The sequence below is a fragment of the Pituophis catenifer genome, unplaced genomic scaffold (genome assembly GCF_029215685.1).
Source record: "Pituophis catenifer annectens isolate HBS135680 unplaced genomic scaffold, rPitCat1.0.hap2 SCAF_1, whole genome shotgun sequence".
Lineage (NCBI taxonomy): Eukaryota > Metazoa > Chordata > Lepidosauria > Squamata > Colubridae > Pituophis > Pituophis catenifer.
The window spans coordinates 337,110,821-337,130,184 of NW_027256881.1; the positions used below are offsets into that span (position 1 = coordinate 337,110,821).

A 19,364-nucleotide genomic window follows, 5' to 3' on the forward strand; every position below is an offset into this window, starting at 1 on the left:
TGATTATGGCCTTACATTGAGGACTACCTGTATGCAAAAAATCTAACTCTCTGGACAAGAATCTACTTGAAAAGGTGAAGGAAAAAGGACAACCCTCAGCAAGGGTGATGAACCCCCAGTGGTGATGGGGACACCTCAATTAGGGACAGATCGTCATGGATAAAATCTACCTATGTAATCGTTAAGAATGGATATGGACTTGATGACGCATTCTCAAAGAAAAATATCGCTGTATTTTCCAAAGATATCTTATCAACCTTTTTGTCACAGGTTTGCTCACTTTTTTTAGTAAAAAAAACAAAACACCAATGGGGGGGGAGAGGGAGAAGGAGGCAGAAACACCATGTATATTTGAGTTGTACACACACAAAAAAGAATAGATATAACAACAAACCAAGAATGTTTCAGCTCTTTGCATCTATTACCGCGTTTTCCCAAAAATAAGACCCTGTCTTATATTTTTTTTGAACCCCGAAATAAGCGCTTGGCCTTATTTTTGGCGAGGTCTGATTATTTTGGGGCGCGTGGAGCAAGATGGGGCTCCTCTTGCCGTCTTACCTGATTTCCAGCTCTGAGTTGAAACATTTTCGGGGAGGGCTTATTTTCGGGGGAAGGCTTATTTTAACGCATACACTCAAAAGCCTGATTGAGCTTATTATCAGAGGATGTCTTATTTTCGGGGAAACGGGATTACTTTTAAGAATAGTTATAATATCCTTCCAAGCTCTTTGCTATGGTTGATGTTAAGAGCCTTTCAAACTAAAAAAAACAAACAAAAAACACAAAAACAAAAGGAAGAGGCCTCATAGATCTCTTGCCTTTGACCCAGGAGAAAATTAGGGTGGATGTGATTCCCCATTCTCTGCATCCTCAGCCGATTCCTTAACCACAGTCAGAAGACGATCTGATAATTCTAGGAAGTCGTTTGTGAAGCCGAACTTGTGCTCTAACCAAGCAGTTAAATGGACCCCCCCACACACATATAGAGAGAAGCCGAATAAAACAAGGGGGAAGGCTACAGAATCCATGGCCTATTCGTTAAAAATGGCTATCCATGGCTATTAACGTAAAGATTTTAATTGGTTTTAAATATGGGATTTTAAATTTGGGGTTTTTATAATTGAGCCAATTATTTAATAATTTTAATTATTTTTAAATTTTGTCTGTCTTTGTGCTTTTAATCAGGCTGTACACCGCCCTGAGTCCTTCGGGAAAAGGGCGGTATAGAAATAAAATTAATAATTAATAAATAAATAAATAATTAAAAAAAAAACCCGGGGATCATCTGACTTGTGTCTGCTGGAACACTAGAAGAATCATCAATGAATGCTTAGCTTGAAGGGTGGGTCTGCATTGTCTGGGGCCAGGTCTCAGCAAGATGTCCACTCTGATTCAGGGAGCAGCTGAAGTGACGCTCCTCCTCCTTGCTGTTATTTTAATTTGCCTGACTCAACTCGCCAGAACAAAGAGTCGCAACGAAGCCCTGCCTTGCCACTTTGGAATGATAGTGACTTCGGGGCATAAGAAGTGGTAAAACTAGCCCCATATCCTGGCACATGCAAGCCAGTCAGTTAGGATATGTAGATATGGAGTGAATTAAAATCTTGCACCCAGCTGGATGTTGCAACCAATATTTCATGCTAACTTAGCATGATAATCAGCTATATTGCATAATTTATGCTGGTGGTTTTTTTTTTTTTCCTGGGGAGGAGCCTCTGCAGAGCTGCTTATTACCAATCACTAGAAAACTTTTTATCTTCGTCCTCAGAGATTGCCAATATTTGAGTGCAGGCAGTCCTCCACGTGCAACAGTTCAGTTAGTGACCGTTCAAAGTAACGACTCTGAAAAAAGGGACTTGTGGCCGTTTTTCACACTTACGGCCATTGCAGCATCCCCATGGTTACGTGATCAAAATTCAGATGCTTGGCAAGTGGTTCATATTTATGACGGTCGCAGTGTCACGTGATCAAACTCAACGGGGAATCCAGATTCACTTAACCACCATATTACTAACTTAACCAATACATTGATTCACTTAACAACCGTGGCAAGAAAAGTTGCAAAATGGGGCAAACTCACTTAAACAAATGTTTTACTCAGCAACAGAAATTTTGGGCTCAGTTGTGGGGGATAACTCAAGGAGTACCAATGCAAGTAGTCCTTGCTTACCAACTGCCTTGTGCAGTCACAATTTGAAGCTACGTTGGTGCTATAAAAACAATTTTGCGACTAATCCTCGCATTTATGACCATTGTGGAGTCCCATGTCTCAATCACATTATCATCATATGCATACTTCACACCAGTGGTGGAAATCAATTTTTTTTACTACTGGTTCTATGGGCGTGGCTTGGTGGGGGTGGCAGGGGAAGGATACTGCAAAATCCCCATTCACACCCCATTCCATGGGAAGGATATTGCAAAATCCCCATTCCCTCCCCACTCCTGGGGGAAGGATACTGCAAAATCCCCATTCCCTCCCCACTCCAGGGGGAAGGATATTGCAAAATCTCCATTCCCGACCCATTCTGGGGCCAGCCGGAGGTGGTATTTGCCAGTTCTCCGAACTACTCAAAATTTCCGCTACCGGTTCTCCAGAACCTGTCAGAACCTGCTGGATTTCACCCCTGCTTCACACCCAGCTTGCGACAAGCAAAGTTAATCACGGAAGGCAGAATCAAGAAGTTGTAGTTATATGATTTTCCACTTAGTGACCAGATCGTTTTGGTTAATGACCAAAGCGGAAGCAAGGTCATAAATCTGTCGTGCTCCCATGACTTTCCACTTCGTGACTCTGGCAGGTAGAGAGACGGAGTTGCTGGTCCCAAATTGTGGTTGCTATGTAAGGTCTACGTTCATTAGCAACCCTTTCAAGCCAAACATGACTACAAAATTTTTAAAAAAAAATGGATATTGCTGAGTTATATCTCATCTCTGGCCATGGAAGCTAAAGTTGTTGGGAACTGTAGTTTAGCTACTTTTAGAACTATGGATTTTCCTTCCCTTGACTGAATCTTAAGAGAAACAAGAGAAATAAGTGAGGCGGGGTGGGGTGGGGGGAAGAGAAAAAGACTCAAGTTGTTGAACCAGTAATACAAACAGCATTTTGCCTCAGAAATTTCATCAAATGGTGCCCACACAGTTTCAAATATATCTTGGCAACTTTCTCAAAGAAAAGGTTATCAAGAAACTGAATTGTATGTTCAGCATCACCTTAAAAGTCTAAGCAGCCGTTCTTTCCGATAAGAGTGCAGGTCCATTTTGCAACACTTCCTGCTTTCCACCCTGGCTACCCAGATCTCTCAGAAAAAGAAAAGAAGTAGGACTTGAAGGCAACAAATTCCCACAAACTGGTATTCAGAGCTACCTGGTCTCCAAATCTGGGGGGTTCCTCACCATATACTAGTAGTACACAGGCTCCTTACGTATTTACAATGTAAAAGACCCCTGGAAAATGTGGGTCACTTGGAAAACTTGCGAAAACTTTCTGTGCACCCACCAGAACATCTGAGGAAAAATCTGAACACCTCCCTTTCAAATAAACAAAAAGAGGAAGAAGATAACTTATTTGCAAACAGGAAGCAAAAGAAAAAGAAAAAAAAGAAAAAAAGAAAACGCCACTCTGCCGTGTTTCCCTTCCTTCAAAAATCAGGCATATCCAGCACAAGATAAAATTGTGCATAATGAAAAGTAGCTGGAGGGTGGGGTGGAATGATACAAACACATACACACACACACAAGCACACACACACACACTATATATATATATATGTGCTTCATCAGCATAACCTGACTACCCAGAAAAGCAGGTTGACCAACTATCCCCATTTTTAATTCCAATGGAATTATTTAAAATTCTGACTGTCAAACACGGACTGGCTAGTGTGAGATATTTTAGAAGGCCGTTTTAGGGTAACAGGACCTAAAGTGGCATGAACTCATGTACGATTCATAAAACCAATGCCCCAGTCAGAGCTCATTGTCCTCCACCCCCTCCCATCAGTACAAAATCTGCATCGACACTTTTATTCCGAGGTTAAATGTTGAAAGAAAGGCAGCTATACAGATAGCCCTTGACACATATACCCATTTATTTAGTCACCGTTCAAAGTTTATGGCATTGGAAAAAAGTGACTTATATCCTGGTCCTCACACTTACAACCGTTGCAGCATTCCTCACAGTCATGTGATCAAAACTCAGTATGTATTTACGACGGTTGCAATGTCCCAGGTTCATTATCATTGCCGTTTGCACCCTTCCCAGCTGGCTTCTGACAAAAGAGGAAAGCCAGATTCATTTAAAGAATGTGTGATTCACTTAACAACTAGAGTTATAGAGCTTAATGACTATGGCCAAAAGGTGGTAAAATTGGATGCGACTCACTTAACCACCACTTTGCTTAAGCAATGGAAATGTCAAACGCCTGGGAAATCAGGAGATTAAGGCAGTTCAAATGAATATATAAAGATTTATTGCAACCTTAAACTCTCTATAAGAATCTGGCCAACCAACCGCAGCAAGATTGGCCTTTGCGCAATGTTAGAAGAATGCAAAGATGCCCTCCGATGACCTAATAATTAAAAAAAAAATCTTTGATTGCGCTGAAATGGACAAACTAACATTGGAATTGAAAGGAATGACAGACTTGGGAGTATTATATATCGTGGGAGAAATAGTACAAATGGATTGAAAACAGAAAAATAAAATAGATTCAGATATAATAGAATTTGATGAAATGAAGTGCACAGAGTATAAGAACTTAGTAGCGATATGTCGTGTAAAAGGTCACAGTTCTGCACAAAAATTTTCATTTTTGTATTTATGTTTTTGTTTTTTGTTGGTTTAAAAATTAATAAAATATGATTTTTTTAAAAAAGAGAGAATCTGGCCAACTGACCGTTAAGAGAAATGGGGGAAAGATAAGACAAGTCATTCAAGGTGGGCTGGACTTAAGATCTCTTGCGGGTGCAAAGGGACTCCGTGACTTATGACGCGTTTGGCCCTTCCCTTGGACTTAGTTTGGTCATTTCCCACAGGAAATTATGAACCCAACTGTGGTCATAAGTCGAGGATTATCTATATCCTTGATCATTATTTTATAATTGGGCAGTATGGCCCCTGAAAAGTTCCCACTCTTTGGGCAACATTACATGTGAATAGATTACTTGGCAGAGGCCTACAGGCCTCAGCACTGCTCAAGGGAATGCACCTTTTGTGTCTCGGAAATTTCCAACCGAATCCCCAGCATCGCCTTCCCCACTTTAAATGTGCTGGGACTGCAGTTCGTTCAGTTCCCAGCCAGAATGGCTCCTTGCTCATTAGATTGCCGCGAAACACAGCCACAAGGGAAGTCCATCAAAAGTGTTATAGAAAGGTTGGTGGTTGCAACATGCAACACCCCTGCTAGAAACTGAAGTGTCAGCAGGTGCTGGCGTGAAGGGGGAGGGGACAGGTAAAATTTAAGGCCCAGTGGGCACACTATCAAATGCCTTACCATACGGGGGCCACCGTGGGCCTTTGTGACATGGTAAAGCCTAACAGAAAGCATAGAGCCATGATGGTGAATCTATGGCTTGCATGCCACAGGTGGCACGCAGTGCCCTCTCTGTGGGCATGCGAGCCGTCACCCCAGTTCAGCTCTGCTGCGCATGCGCATCCCGCCAGCCAGCGGGTCATCGGGTCTCTGCTGCACATGTGTGGGGCGCACGCGGGGGGACGCATGCGTGGGTGCGGGGAGCCGCATGCGCATGGGGCACATGTGGAGGGCCGCACGAGCATTGCATTTGGGGGGTTTGGGGGGGCGTATTCGGGCATGCACGCTTTGGGCACTCGGTCCGGAAAAGGTTAGCCATCACTGCCATAGAGGACAGTGGCCTACATCAAGTTATTAACACTCTTCGCAGTCTTTCAGAGTTAGTATGAATTACTATTTTTTTTTACCCCTAGCAAAATATAAAATATCTTTGGCATTCCTTTACTTTGCTTGATGAAAAATCGCTCACCAACAACTGTCCAAACAATACAGGCATCTCCCAATACTCAATATTACTTTAGAAATAGATGTTTTTTGTTTCTGAATGGCCAAAAATGCTCACTCTCTATGTATCACACATGTCCAATTGTAACTCTCTCACCTCTCCTCAAAATACCGTGTTTCCCCGAAAATAAGACCCTGTCTTATATTTTTTTGAACCCTGAAATAAGCGCTTGGCCTTATTGCCATGCGTTCAAAAGCCCAATTGGGCTTATTATCGGGGAGGGGGTCTTATTTTGGGGGGTACAGGTAGTCCTCAACTTACAACAGTTCATTTAATGACTGTTCAAAATTACAACGGCATTGAAAAGAGTGACTTATGACCGTTTTTCATACTTATGACCATTGCAACATCCCCTCGGTCACATGATCAAAATTCATATGCTTGGCAACTGACTCATATTTATGACGGTTACAGTGTCCCGGGGTCATGTGATTTACTATTTGCAACTTTTTAACAAGCAAATTCAACCCAGTTTCACTCAACAACTGTGTTAATAATGTAACAACTGCAGTGATTCACTTAACAACTGTGGCAAGAAAGGTCGTAAAGTGAGGCAAAACTCACTTTACCAAATGTCTCATTTAGTCACAGAAATTTTGGGTTCAATTGTGGTCATAAGTCGAGGACTACCTGTATTGTTTTATTTTCTGCTCAGTGCATTGAGTGAAATTTCTCACTGAGTATGTCAGTGTCTATTAATTAATTAATTAATTAATCTTCATTTAAATTCCATTGTTTTGCCAAGAAGTTCAAGACACCATTCCTTTCTCAACAGTCATAGTCAGTTTGTCTTCAAAATTTCTGCCAGAGAGTTTAGGGTCCAAATCACTCAGGTGAGTTGGAATCAAGTGTTACTTGGCTCTCCAGGTAACTCCATCTTATAAAACTTTTTGTTATTTTACACCAAATTGTAAATTTCCAATCCACAGAGATGCTATATAGAGAACCACTTTGGCCTAGTGGTTAAAGCAACAGTCTGGAAAGTAGGAAACTGTGAATTCTAGTCCGGCTGAGTCCACATGAAGGCTGTGACTCTCTCTCAGCCTAATTCACCTCACAGGATTGTTGTTGTGGGGAAAACATGAGGAAGAGAGATTAGCTGCCACCTTGAGGTAACGATAAAAATAATAAAGACAGGATTAATTGATTGATTGATTGATTGATTAAATAACTAAACGGTATTATGTATCTCTCTCAGCTCTGAGCAATATACAGGTAGTCCTTGACGTATGACCACAATTGAGCTCAAAATTTCTGCTAAGCTAGTCAGTTGTTAAGTGAGCTTTGCCCCATTTTACGACTTTTCTTGCCACAATTAAGTGAATCACTGCAGTTCTGAAATTAGTAACACGGTTGTTAAGTGAATCTGGCTTCCCCATTGACTTTGCTTGTCAGAAGGTGGCAAAAGGTGACTCCAGGACACTGCAACCGTCATAACTATGAACCAGTAGCCAAGCGTCTGAATTTGTGAAAAAACACTGAAAAAAGTTATTTATGTCTGGTCCTCGCACTTATGACTGTAGCAGCAACCCCACGGTTTTGTGGTCAAAGTCTGGGCCTTTGGTAACTGGTATATATTTATGATGGTTGCAGTGAGCTGAGGTAACATGATTGCAATTTGAGCCCTTTCCCAGCTGACCTCTGACAAGTCAATGGAGGGGAAGCCAGATTTCCTTAATAACCATTGATTCACTTAACGGCAGTGTTTTCGCTTAAAAACCATGGCAAATAAGATTTTTAAACTGGGTGCGATTTGATTAACAACCCTCTTGCTTAGTAACAGAATGCTGGTCCAAGCTGTGATAGTAAGTTGAGGACTACCTGTGACTCCTAAAATGAGCAGGCTTACCATGCAATGGAATCCAGTTAATGCACAAATTAATTTTGGGGGATGGGGGAGAGGCAAGGAAGAGATTTGCAACGGCAACTATTCAGGGTAATTAATACAAGTAATATTTCCTCATTGCTTGAATTATTTACTATTTACTACTTGAATTTGAATAATTTACTAATGCTATTAGTATTTTTTTTTCTATTTTATCAGAGAATCTTAGGTTGAAACAATCTCATTGGCTATTGGCCTTGCAGACCAATTTTTAATTAGATATTTGGGAGACCAAGGACAGCACTTTGGTCAGAACAACCAGTCAGAAACTCCTAGGAAACTTTCCAGGTACAACAGAGATGGGGAACTATGGGCCCTTTATGACTTATGGATTTCAACGAATTCTGGGAACTGTAGTCCACAAGTCATAAAGGGCCCATAGTTTCCCACCCCTTGAGTACAAGAACACTATCCAATCCTGTTTGCCCCTCAGCTTCTGAAATGCCAAAGCAAACCGGGCCTGAAGTTCCACTGTGTGGCAATTGGGATCAGCAAATAGCCATCAGAAGCCCTCCTGTCCAGTGGTGAAATTCAGCCGGTTCTATCTGGATCGCGCGATCCGGTAGCACCGGTGGCGGGAGGCTCCGCCCACCATCACGTCCTGTTTTTTATCCTCCATGCATGCGCGCGCTCACATTTGTGAACCAGTAGCGAAGGTAAGCAAATACCTCCCCTACTCCTGTCCTCTGTTTCAACCAATCCTCCCCTCCTCCAGAACGCTCCTTCGGTTCCCCTTCCAACTCGAACTGGCACATCACTTCAGTCTTTTGTTGCTTCAGATACACCTCAGTCCTCATTCATTTCTCCCCAATCTTTCCCAATATATGCCTGTGAGACAGGATTCTATGTGCTTGGTTAACTGCATAAGCAAAAGCAGTTGAATCAACAGCAGTTATAGAAGAAATGCTGTTGGGAAAAACAATCCTAAAGAACCGGGATTATTAAAACCCAATAGCGGAGCAAATATTAAACCAATCTAGTTTAAAAAATGATGTGGCAGGGAGTTCCACCAATACCATGATGAACCAGATGCTTCCTTCAGTTTCCTGTCTTTTGGTTTCTATTACATGCCATCACATTTTCTGTCCCCCACCCCCATCTCCCCAAATGCCTGGACAAGTGAATGAGGGGCACGGCCGCTCGCTTCCTAAAACTCATTTATGATTGCTTACCTTTTTGAGGTGCTCATATCCACCGGCTCATCTCCCGTCTGAACTTCCACTCTGATGGTTGCTTTCATCTCCCCTCCTTTTAATAATCCTTGGACTTTACTAGATCCAGAGTCAGTCTTTAGCTTAAGGTCCCCCCCTTCGGAGTTGGCCTCGGCCCCCCCCAAAAGCCCTTTGTCCATTTTCATTTTTTTACAGTCCACGTCGTTTTGGGTGATTTCCCGTTCAAGTGCTCGCTTCTGACTTCGTGTCCTGCAAGCTTCCTCCGTCATTATGGTGCTCTGGAAAAGTAGCACAAAGAGGTGGGAGGGGGGAAGTGGGGGGAGGGAGAGAGAGAAAGAGAAAGAGAAAGAGAGAGAAGGAGAGAGATAGATCAGAATGAGAATGTGTTAACAGTACTCCAACCAGGTGCCGTATATTACCACATATATGGCAAATCAAGTTGTTCGGCTCCGATCCTATACTCACGCTCCCTTTCCCCCATCACATCCTTGAGTGGAAATCAAATAAATCAAAAGACAAGACTGTTTTGGGGAGGAGGGGGGAAACAGGTGCAAGTATGCCTAACTTTCCATAGGAAATCCGGAGCATTTCCTTCCGACCACGCAGCTTGTTTTTCTTATCATTCTAGATACCCCATTTTCTTTAAAGTTTTATTTCTTGTGAAGTGTTCCAGAGTTCTGTGAAAAAATCCCTCCTATTTAAGAGGATCGGAGGGGGGTGGGGGGTGGGATGCTCCTTTTCCCACTGCTGCCCCAGCAACTCTTCCTGGCTAGAAAGGAGAAACTTTAAGCTGATGCTGAAAATAAGGCACCTGATTCAGTGACGTCCTTTAAAAAAACCAGGAGCTGGGTAACTCTTCCCATCCCAACAATTTTAAGTCTGTTCTGAAAGTGCTCCGGATCCTAAGGAATCAGGTGGGAATCGGGGAGGTTTTGAAGGAAAAGGGCTTTAAAAAAGTTTTGTTTGGAAGAGGGAACATGCACTGGAGAGAGGCCTGCTTCTGACCAAGCCTCTCCAACCCTACCTGCAAGAAACACACATATCTGATGGGGGTGGGGGGAGGAGAGCTGAGTCAGTTTGTGATCCCATGACATCACTGGATCTACACATGACCCTTTCCCAGGATTCAGTCGGAGACACAAAGCACTTTCCAGAAAACCGGTCTGAACTGGTTCCAGACAACAAGCTAAGTGTCGTTAACCCTAGCGGAGACACCATCTTGCAGTGCTGGCGTGCGGCTGCGGCATCTGCTGCAGCTGGCATTCCACAACAGAAGTCCCGGGGACCATCCCCTCTGCTCCTCTTAAAGGGGCAGTGCGCTTGACACCAGAGCAGCAGCAATGGCTGCCCGGACACCACCACTTCGCCAGGGAAAGCCATTTTGGGGGGTGCGGGGGGGGGAATAATCTTTTTTTTTAAAAAAAAAATATTTTTTTTTTAAAAAAAAGTAAGTCAAAAAGAAGATCCAATTCAGAATTAGAAGGAGAGAAGGGGGCAGAGTAAAGAGGAAGGGGGGAATAGTTGGCAAAGGCAGTGCAACTTTCTCAATGCAACTACAGAAAAACTAGAGACAGGCATAAGAGAGGGAGAAGAGGGGAGAAAAAGCCTTGGAAAGTAAAAGAGGACGTATTTCAGGAGAAAACATTCCAAAGCGAAGAAGGTCAATGGCTTTTACTTTCAAGACATTTGAGTTTTGACTCCACGATAGTCCTTGTTCTCTTCAAATTCTCCGTATCTCCCCCTCCCCCAAAAAAACCTCACCATAAGATCCCAACAACCTGCCGAAACAAAATCATGATTTCTTTTCTGATCTGTAACAATTCAGCAAAAGCATCCTGAGGGAAATCTCGGTTTGGAGCAAACGTATTTTGAGGGCTTTTGAAGGTTTCAGACCGTGACACCCTGGAAATACAGAAAGTCTCTGCCCGTTGACGATTGGACTTTCTGAGGAAAAATATGTGAGGAAAACCAACATTTCTTTAATTTAATTCTCCAATTACGGCATATGCTATTTCACAGGGCACAAGGCACATAAACCATCATACGGCCACAAGAGTCTTGGGTTAGCGTCGACCTGCTTCACCCGAAGGGATATTGTACTGCTTTTTAGTTTGCAACTGCTACACAGGTCCCATAGCCTCTCAGATGATGTGTGACACATGTGGCAGCAGTTCAGATAAATAAGTCTATTAGGAATTGGTCCCAGTTGCTTCCCACCTGCCCTCCTCTCTGGCCATTTGTCTGCAGAACCCAATCTAGTCAAAACTGACTGGCATCTGGTTTCAGACAGGAGGGGTTCTTTCCCGAATGTTTCCAGAAATGGTAAAAGACTAAAGCAAGATTTTGGGACGCCAAAACCCAAATAATACTACTAATAATTTGTGTATTGACAAAATTTCCATCTGTCAATTACAAAAGGCTACACTGCTTGGATCTATACTGGCTGATATATTTTGATATTCCAGGTTCTTAGAAAGAACTTTAGGCGAATGAAGGTCAACACCAGCTTAAATAACTGGCAGCTGCTATTTTATGTTGTTATAATGACCTCTTCATTTTGAAGAACAAATGTACCGGGGGTCAATGGAAGCTGCCTCCTTGGTCCACTGCTTTCGATATTATATTATTATACTGGTTGGGTTCATACACTACAACAGCGGTGTCCAACCTTGGCAACTTTAAGACCTGTGGGCTTCAATTGCCAGAGCTGCCTGGCGAATTCTGGAAGTTTAAAGTCGCCAAGGTTGGACACACCTGCACTACAATATTCTTGAGTCCCCAATGTGAAATGAAGATACAACAGAGACAAGTTTTAAGGGCTTTCGGGAAGGCCAAAAGGGTAATGGCTGATCTCACAGCGGCAAGATGTCCCAGAGCGCAGGTACTATGGCAGAAAAGTCTTTCCCTTAGACCAGCGGTCACCAACTGGTGGTCCGCGAGAAAATTTTGGTGGTCCGCAGAAAAATTATTTGCATTTTTTATATTGCACAAAATCAGGGGTCCTCAAACTACGGCCCCTGGGCTGGATACGTGCAATGAACGTTTGTGTTGCTGCAGAGAATTTCCCCCTTTGGGGTTTTTTTGTGTAAGTCAGAAATTCTGACTTGGGGTCTGCTTCAGCCTCCTGGTGTGGGGCTTTGGGCAAAGGTTGGAGGGAAGCGCCACTGGTGGCAAGGAGTCGGAGGGCCTTGTTCCAGTGGGACTGCATCATGGCCTGGAACTGGCTGACCATCTCAGCCCACTGAGCCTCCAGGCGCAGGTACCTGGCCTTCACTCCCGCAGGTCTTCCCTCTGCTTGGAAAGCCTATGCTCATAGTTCTCCATGAAGTGCTTCTGCTGAGCCTCCTTCTTGGTCAGATCCAATTTGAACTGAGCCAGCTGTTTTGCCAACTCTTTCTCATGGTGGCTGCTGAGCTCCAACAACTGCTTCCTCTTGGGGCCCTAAGGAGCCTGGGAGGGCAGGTGAGGAGTGGCTGGGAGGGGGGGTGAGTAGAGGCTGGCGAATTGCCCCTCGATGTGAGTGACATCAAGTTGGCCACGCCCACCCAGTCACATGACCACCTAGCCACGCCCACCCAGCCAATCATAAGGCAGATCATATTAGTGGTCCGCGAGATTTAAAATTATGAATTTAGTGGTCCCTGAGGTCCAAAAGGTTGGGGACCCCTGCCTTAGACTCTGCTAGCTGAAATTCCTTGACTGATGGGATCTGTAGCAAGCTCTTTCTGCTGAAGCAAATGGAGTAGGCCAATGCCATTGGGGCAAGCCAGTTCCTCAGAAAACATGTTCCCATGCCTTGAATGGCTTTAAAGGTCATAACCAACACCCCAAATTGGATCCAGCAATAAAATGGTAACCAATGCAGCTTGCGCAACAGCATTGTTGATGTGCCACTCTGGGGGTCTGCGTGCGTCGCTATATTCTGTACCAATTATAGCTTCCAAATACTTTTCAAGGGTAGAGCGAGATGACCGGAGCACGAGTGCCTGAGCACAGGGTCTATTTCTTCATACTCCCCCAATGCTCTGCCTCGATTGTATTTCTAAGATTATCTTGATTTTTTTTTAAAAAAATACTATAAAGCAGCAAACTTTCTGGCTGTTGTGGACTAATAGTGGGAGGGGAAGCGGGATGGTTTAGCACGCAGAACCTAAACCCGCACATGTTCCCCTGCCGCTTGCGCAACCCAATTCCCAACGGACCATGGACCGGTACTGGTCTGCGGACCGGAAGTTGGGGGATCCCTGATATAAGGCACATCAACAGCTTCAAGCATAGTTGATTATTTCCAGTAATGCTTCTGGACCCATGTGGACTCTGGTGGTATTTATTAAAAAAGATCCTGGTGGGCAGACACAACCAAATGTTTTATTTACTTTTGGGTAATTTAGGTTCTCTGATTGTCGCTATCTAATGATTTTGCGAGATTGCCCACAACGTTCACCTCCAGATGTGCCCATTACCGCAAAAGAGCAGAGGGGCCCTTATGCTAACCAACAACTTGTTTCAACCATGATTTATTAAATAAGCCACAGTGGCTGAGATCGCAGACGTGGAACAAAAGGCAAAACAAACTCCATAGGGTAATTAAGCATAATTGAACCACCCAGTCATTATCTGTCTACCCTGTCCAGAATCTCTCCCAGTCCTACTTAAGAGACAGCCAAAACTGAGTGTCAGAGTTTTACCTCCCATGTTATGGTGCCTCGTTCTCATTTTGCATGAATATATTTGCTGTTTAAGGATGACTGGGAAATGCTTGGATGTAATGAGAGAACGATAGAAAAAACTCAAGACCCCAATGGAAGTTAGAGGCATGCAAGTTGAAGATAAGAGAGGGCGTGGGACCAACAAATTAAATTCAGAACAAAGATAAAGATGGTTCAACAAGGATCCAATTCTTCCTGAACTCCTAGCTAGCAAATCAATTTGTTTTTAATTGGGGCATATTTTGCCCAGAGTATCAAATAAACAGCCTTTTACCAACAACAAGCAAGAGACTGTTACAAAGAGCTCCTAACCACTGTCTACCCTAGTAAAGGATCCTTTTAAATCAGGGGTCTCCAACTTTGGCAGCTTTAAGACTTGTAGACTTCAACTCCCAGAGTTCAGAGTTGAAGAGTTCTGGGAGTTAAAGTCCACAAGTCTTAAAGTTGCCAAAAGTTGGAGACCCATGTTGGTAAGTGTGAGGACCAATCATAAGCTTTGCTGGCTGAGGAATTCTGGGAGTTGAAGTCCAAAAGTCTTAGGGTTGCCAAGGTTGGAGATCTCCCTGTCTTAAACCTCTAGGTAGCAATGATGCCCTATCTAAATTTTCACCTTGTACATCTCAGCTCCCAGCTCCCATTACACTAGAGACAAAAGCAAAGCTTCATCCTAATATAATGCTGTGTACCCAGTCTTAGTCCACATCCATCTTGGGGCAAAGAGAGTTTTCATATAGGAATAATACCCTTGAGACACAATGAAACCAGCAGGCTATAACCCTCATCTTAGATACCTGCTGCTTAGCAGAGTTCTTTATTTCCTTATTACAGTAATTTGTATACCACCTGCAAATGCTTCACCTTTCCCTGGGGGCCATAAGCCAGTGGACACCTCCTTTATATGTTAGCAACCCACAACTTGATGCTTTCAATATAGTCTACTCCAACTCCCAGAATCTTTAGGCATAGCTGGCTATCGATTACAGATAGTCCTTCACTTCTGACCACAATTCAGCCCAAAATTTCTGCTGCTAAGCAAGACAATGGTCAAGTGAGCCTTGCTCAATTTTACAGTCTTCTTTGACACAGTTGTTAAGTGAATTACTGCAGTTGTTAAGTTAGTTAACATGATGGTTAAGTGAGTCTGGCTTTCCCATTGACTTTGCTTGCCATAAGGTTGCAAGAGGTGATCACATGATCCCAGGACACTGCAACCATCATAAATATCACAGGACTATTGGGATGCTGTGGCAGTCATAAGTATGAAAAATGGTCGTAAATCACTTTTTTTCAGTTCCATTGTAAGTTCAAACCGTCACTAAACATATGTTTGTAAGTCAAGGACTACCCGTACTGAAGCCCAGCTTGGGGAAGACTGCTCTACGTGGGTCAGAATATATGTCAACAGAGCCAGAAAGCTTCCTGTTACAACTTTTTTTTTAACTCATTACCGTTTGTTGATATCATCCATTGCAAAAGACTGGACTGTGGTGAATGCACAGTTTGTGACTCATATTGTATATAACTTTACGGAAGTTAGTAGCCCACTTGCAACACAAACATATACGCACGTCGCACACACCTTTGTGATACTGGGAAACTGTTCAGTTTTTGCTCGGATATCCTCAAGTAATTTCTAGTCAGCCTAGGAAATTCTGCTTGAGCAGGGGGTTGGACTAGATCAGGGGTGTCAAACCCTTGTTGTCATGGCATCATCACATGACATATCGGGACTTCCCCCCCTTCGCTAAAGCAGGCAGGGGCGGGGCCAGCATGTGACGCAACTGGCCCATGGGCCGCGGGTTTGACACCCCTGGACTAGATGATCTCTTAGGTTGCTTCCAACTCTGTTATTCTGTCTCTCAGCCCAAATACAGAGGACATCAAATGTCTGTTTGACTTGACAAGATAGGTAGTACTCCAAGTCTTGGTGGCGCAGCAGCCTAAAGTGCTATTAAGTAGCACCAGCTGCCTGCAATTACTGCAAGTTCAAATCTCACCAGGCTCAAGGTTGACTCAGCCTTCCATCCTTTCGAGGGAGGTAAAATGAGGACCCGGTTTGTGGGAGCAATAAGCTGACTTTGTATAAATATTTTTTAAAAAAAAACTGCTTGGGGTGGGGTGGGGCGAAAGCCCTACTAAGCAGGTATATACAAAAGTATGAAGGCTATTGCTTAACGCATTGTAAGCCGCCCTGAATCTCCGGAGAAGGGCGGCATATAAATCGAACCAATAAATAAACAAACAATAAATAAATAAATACCCATTTTTGTTTGATTTGTCCATCTTAAAATATCATTAGTTCAAAGTAGGCCACTTACATATTCTAGTTATTTTTGTATGGAGAAATCTACAGCTTTGATAATTATGTTAATAATAATACAGCTTATTTCACCAAGTTACTGGGAGAAAAATCTCAATTCACCAACAGGCAACCAGACTGAGATTTAGACATTTTTTTTCAACACTATTTTTAACTATTTGATGTTTTTACTTGGCTGTTCACCGCCCTGAGTCCTCAGGGAGAAGGGCGGTATACAAATTCAAAATAAAATAAAAAAATAAATAAACTATTTTCTTGCCTTATAAATTTATGCATAGAAACAACCTATTACAGACCATTTATTCTCTGTGCTCCAACACTGGAAAGCTGTATTTGCATTGGCAGCCCCCAAATGTGTTTAGGACCATCCCTCTCCCTTAAAGAAAAGAAGACCAACCTGGGATAATTCAGGCAGTGTCTTTTCCAACATGGGTGTCTGTGACAGAATTTTATCACATATTGACTGAACCACCTCCTGCTTGAAGACAGGCAGAGAAAAGGGACCTTGTTGGGCAATTACTGCTTTCTTTCGCCACTGTAGGGAAAGTTATAGGAAGAAAACATAAAAGTAGAAATGAGTTCCATTTTAAGATACAAGAAGAAGAATCAGGCATACCCCCCAAGTTTCCCAGAGTAGACTACATCACAGTGTCAAAAGAAAGGTTAGCTGTCCAGTTAAAGAAAACTTCATTTAAAGGAGAATATTTGTAGCTCAGGGTTGAAATGAGGAGTCCTTGGTGCTCTCTGCATTAATGATGTTACCTAGTTGGGTATTGAAACTTCTGCAAGAAAACAACCAAGCTCAGAGAGCACCAAGGAACTCTCAAATCTTCATTTATCCCACAGATTTTCACCTATTGTCTGCATTCAAGAAACAAAGAAATTGCTTGAAATTGATATAGGAGAAGGTATCATTTGTTTTTATAAAATATTGTGCTATGTGCCATCTCACCATTCTTCATCCACGGGACTCAGAAATTTCATTTTTCTCCTAACAGGTACCCCTCCCCTCACAATCCCCTGCTATCCTGATTTTTTTTTTTCCAGATTAAATTGCCAAGAAGTGAACTAGGCCATCTCTGGTACCACCCTGGGAACAAGTAAGCAACAGCTTTTACATCCAAACAATGTGAGCTTTCAACAATGACCATGAGCAAAGATATTCTTTTCAGTACTGTATTCGTTTTGCTCTTATGTTTTTAAATAATCAGTTTTATCCCATTTTTGTACTTGTGGAAATGCATCTAGCTGGGCTTATTGGGAAGTACAGTCCCACATATCTGAAGGCTACACAGGTGTGGAAAATACCCACCAAATGTTAAGACAAATGTTCTCCTCAGGATGTGGCCATACAGCATACTGTTCACTTATAGATTTATATTCCACTTTTTATGTAGCAGCTCAGTAATGTTCTCCCCTGTTTTTCCTAGCCCGTGCGATAGGATGGGCTGAAAGACAGACACTGGCCTAAATACCCTCAGAGGGCTTGCTTCTATCTGTCTGTCCGTCCATCTTTTGAAATACCCTAATCACTCACAGAGAGATGCCAGACCTCCATCTTTGATCTTGTATGAACCCAGCCTATTTGGTTATTGGACAACCATTTGTTTGAAATGGTATAGGGCCGTGATGGCGAACCTATGGCATGTGTGCGTTGCCCTAGTTCAGCTCTGGCGTGTGTTTCCGGCCTCCGGAGGGCCTCTGGAGGGGTGGGGAAGGCCTGTTTTTCGCTCTCCCCAGGCTCCAGAGTCTTTCTAGGAGCCTGGGGAGGGCGAAAATGGCCTTCCCCATCCTCTCGGAGGCTAGAAACGACCCGTTTGCCGACATCCGGTGGGACCTAGAAAAGTTCTGGAGCCTGGAGAGAGTGAAAAATGGCCTTCCGGTCCCACCGGAAGTTGGCAAACGGGCTGTTTCTGGCCTCCGGGGGGCCTCCAGGGGATGGGGGAGTGGGGGGTGGGGAATAAAGCTTCTGGAGCCTAGGGTCGGCGAAAAACGGACCTACCGTGCCATTGCATGCCAAAAGCGGGGGGAGCACGGGGGCATGCATGGGGGTCAGGGCGCATAGAAATATAAGTGTGGGCACGTGCGCGTGTGACACCACCACCCCTGCGCTCCCCCGCTTTTGGCACGTGACGGCAAAAAGGTTCGCCATTACTGGTATAGGGTTTCCTGCCTGAGCAGGGAGTTGGACTAGAGGACCTCCAAGGTCCCTTCCAACTCTGTTATTCTATTCTACTAAAGGTTAGCTGATTCTGTGGCAGAGGGGGACTAGGACTGGGGGTCTCTCTGTCCTTAGTCCAGTCATCTTGCCCACTACCTGATTGGTTCTTCGACTGAGAGGGAGGAATTGGCTGAAAATCAGCCAATGAGCTTCTGGGGCTGAGGAATTCTGGGAGTTGAAGTCCACAAGTTGTAAAGTTGCCAAGTTTGGAGATCTCTGTCTTTGTTCCAAGTCCAGCACCTTCTCCACTGCCCTACATTGTGAAAAGATCTGTACTCTTAACTACTGAGAGGAAAATGTTCTCCAGGGGCCTGGATAAAGATGAGAGTTGCCTACAATGGGCTACCAGAAACCCGTTTCACTGGAGATGCTGGTGAATGCACCTGGGGTTTCCGCTTTCAAAGCTTGTGCTCTGTTCCCACTGAGCTTTGGTCCTTATATATTGCACACATGGGACCAGAGATGAAGGTTTCTTGAAGAGAAAAGATCAGATAAATAATAATATAGCCTTTGACTTTCAGCCACTCGTTTAGAGATCATTTGAAGTTACAATGGCACTGAAAAAAGTGACTTATATGATATCCAGTCCCTGCCCTCATGTCTGTTGCGGCATCCCCCCAGTCACATGAACAAAATTTGGGCGCTTGGCAACTGGCATATGCTTATGATAGTTGCAACGTCCCAGGATCATCACGTGTGACCTTCCCGGCTGGCGTTCGACAAACAATGGGGACATGGCTGCATTTGCTTAACGACTGCATGATTCACTTAGCAACCGCAGCGATTCGTTTAACAACAGGGCAACAAAGTCATATCAGACATGACTGACTTAAGAACCACCTTGCTTAGCAATGGATATTCCTGGTCCCAAATTGTAGTCGTAAGTCAAAGACTACCCACCTACCTACATGCACAGATACTCTCCGGTATGTGTGTGTGTGTGTGTGTGTGTGTGTGTGTGTGTGTGTGTGTGTGTGTGTAATTAGTTTTTTTAAACTTAAAAAGGAAAATATATCCT

The 19,364-nt window shown here is 43.6% G+C and overlaps 1 protein-coding gene across 4 annotated transcripts in view; it reads right to left on the reverse strand.

Annotated features, from left to right (window-relative positions):
- Nucleotides 1-19,364, reverse strand: part of GATAD2A (GATA zinc finger domain containing 2A) — a 93,195-nt gene that overhangs the window by 32,084 nt on the left and 41,747 nt on the right. For 2 of the 4 annotated variants that reach the window (XM_070944060.1, XM_070944067.1), the window contains exon 3: nt 9,097-9,374. In XM_070944060.1, coding sequence (XP_070800161.1) covers nt 9,097-9,365 — 269 coding nt within the window. In that variant the 5' untranslated portion in view covers nt 9,366-9,374. Of the gene's footprint in view, nt 1-9,096; nt 9,375-10,120; nt 10,167-16,522; nt 16,661-19,364 lie in introns of those variants that run through there. The other 2 variants (XM_070944052.1, XM_070944076.1) reach the window with 2 other exon arrangements.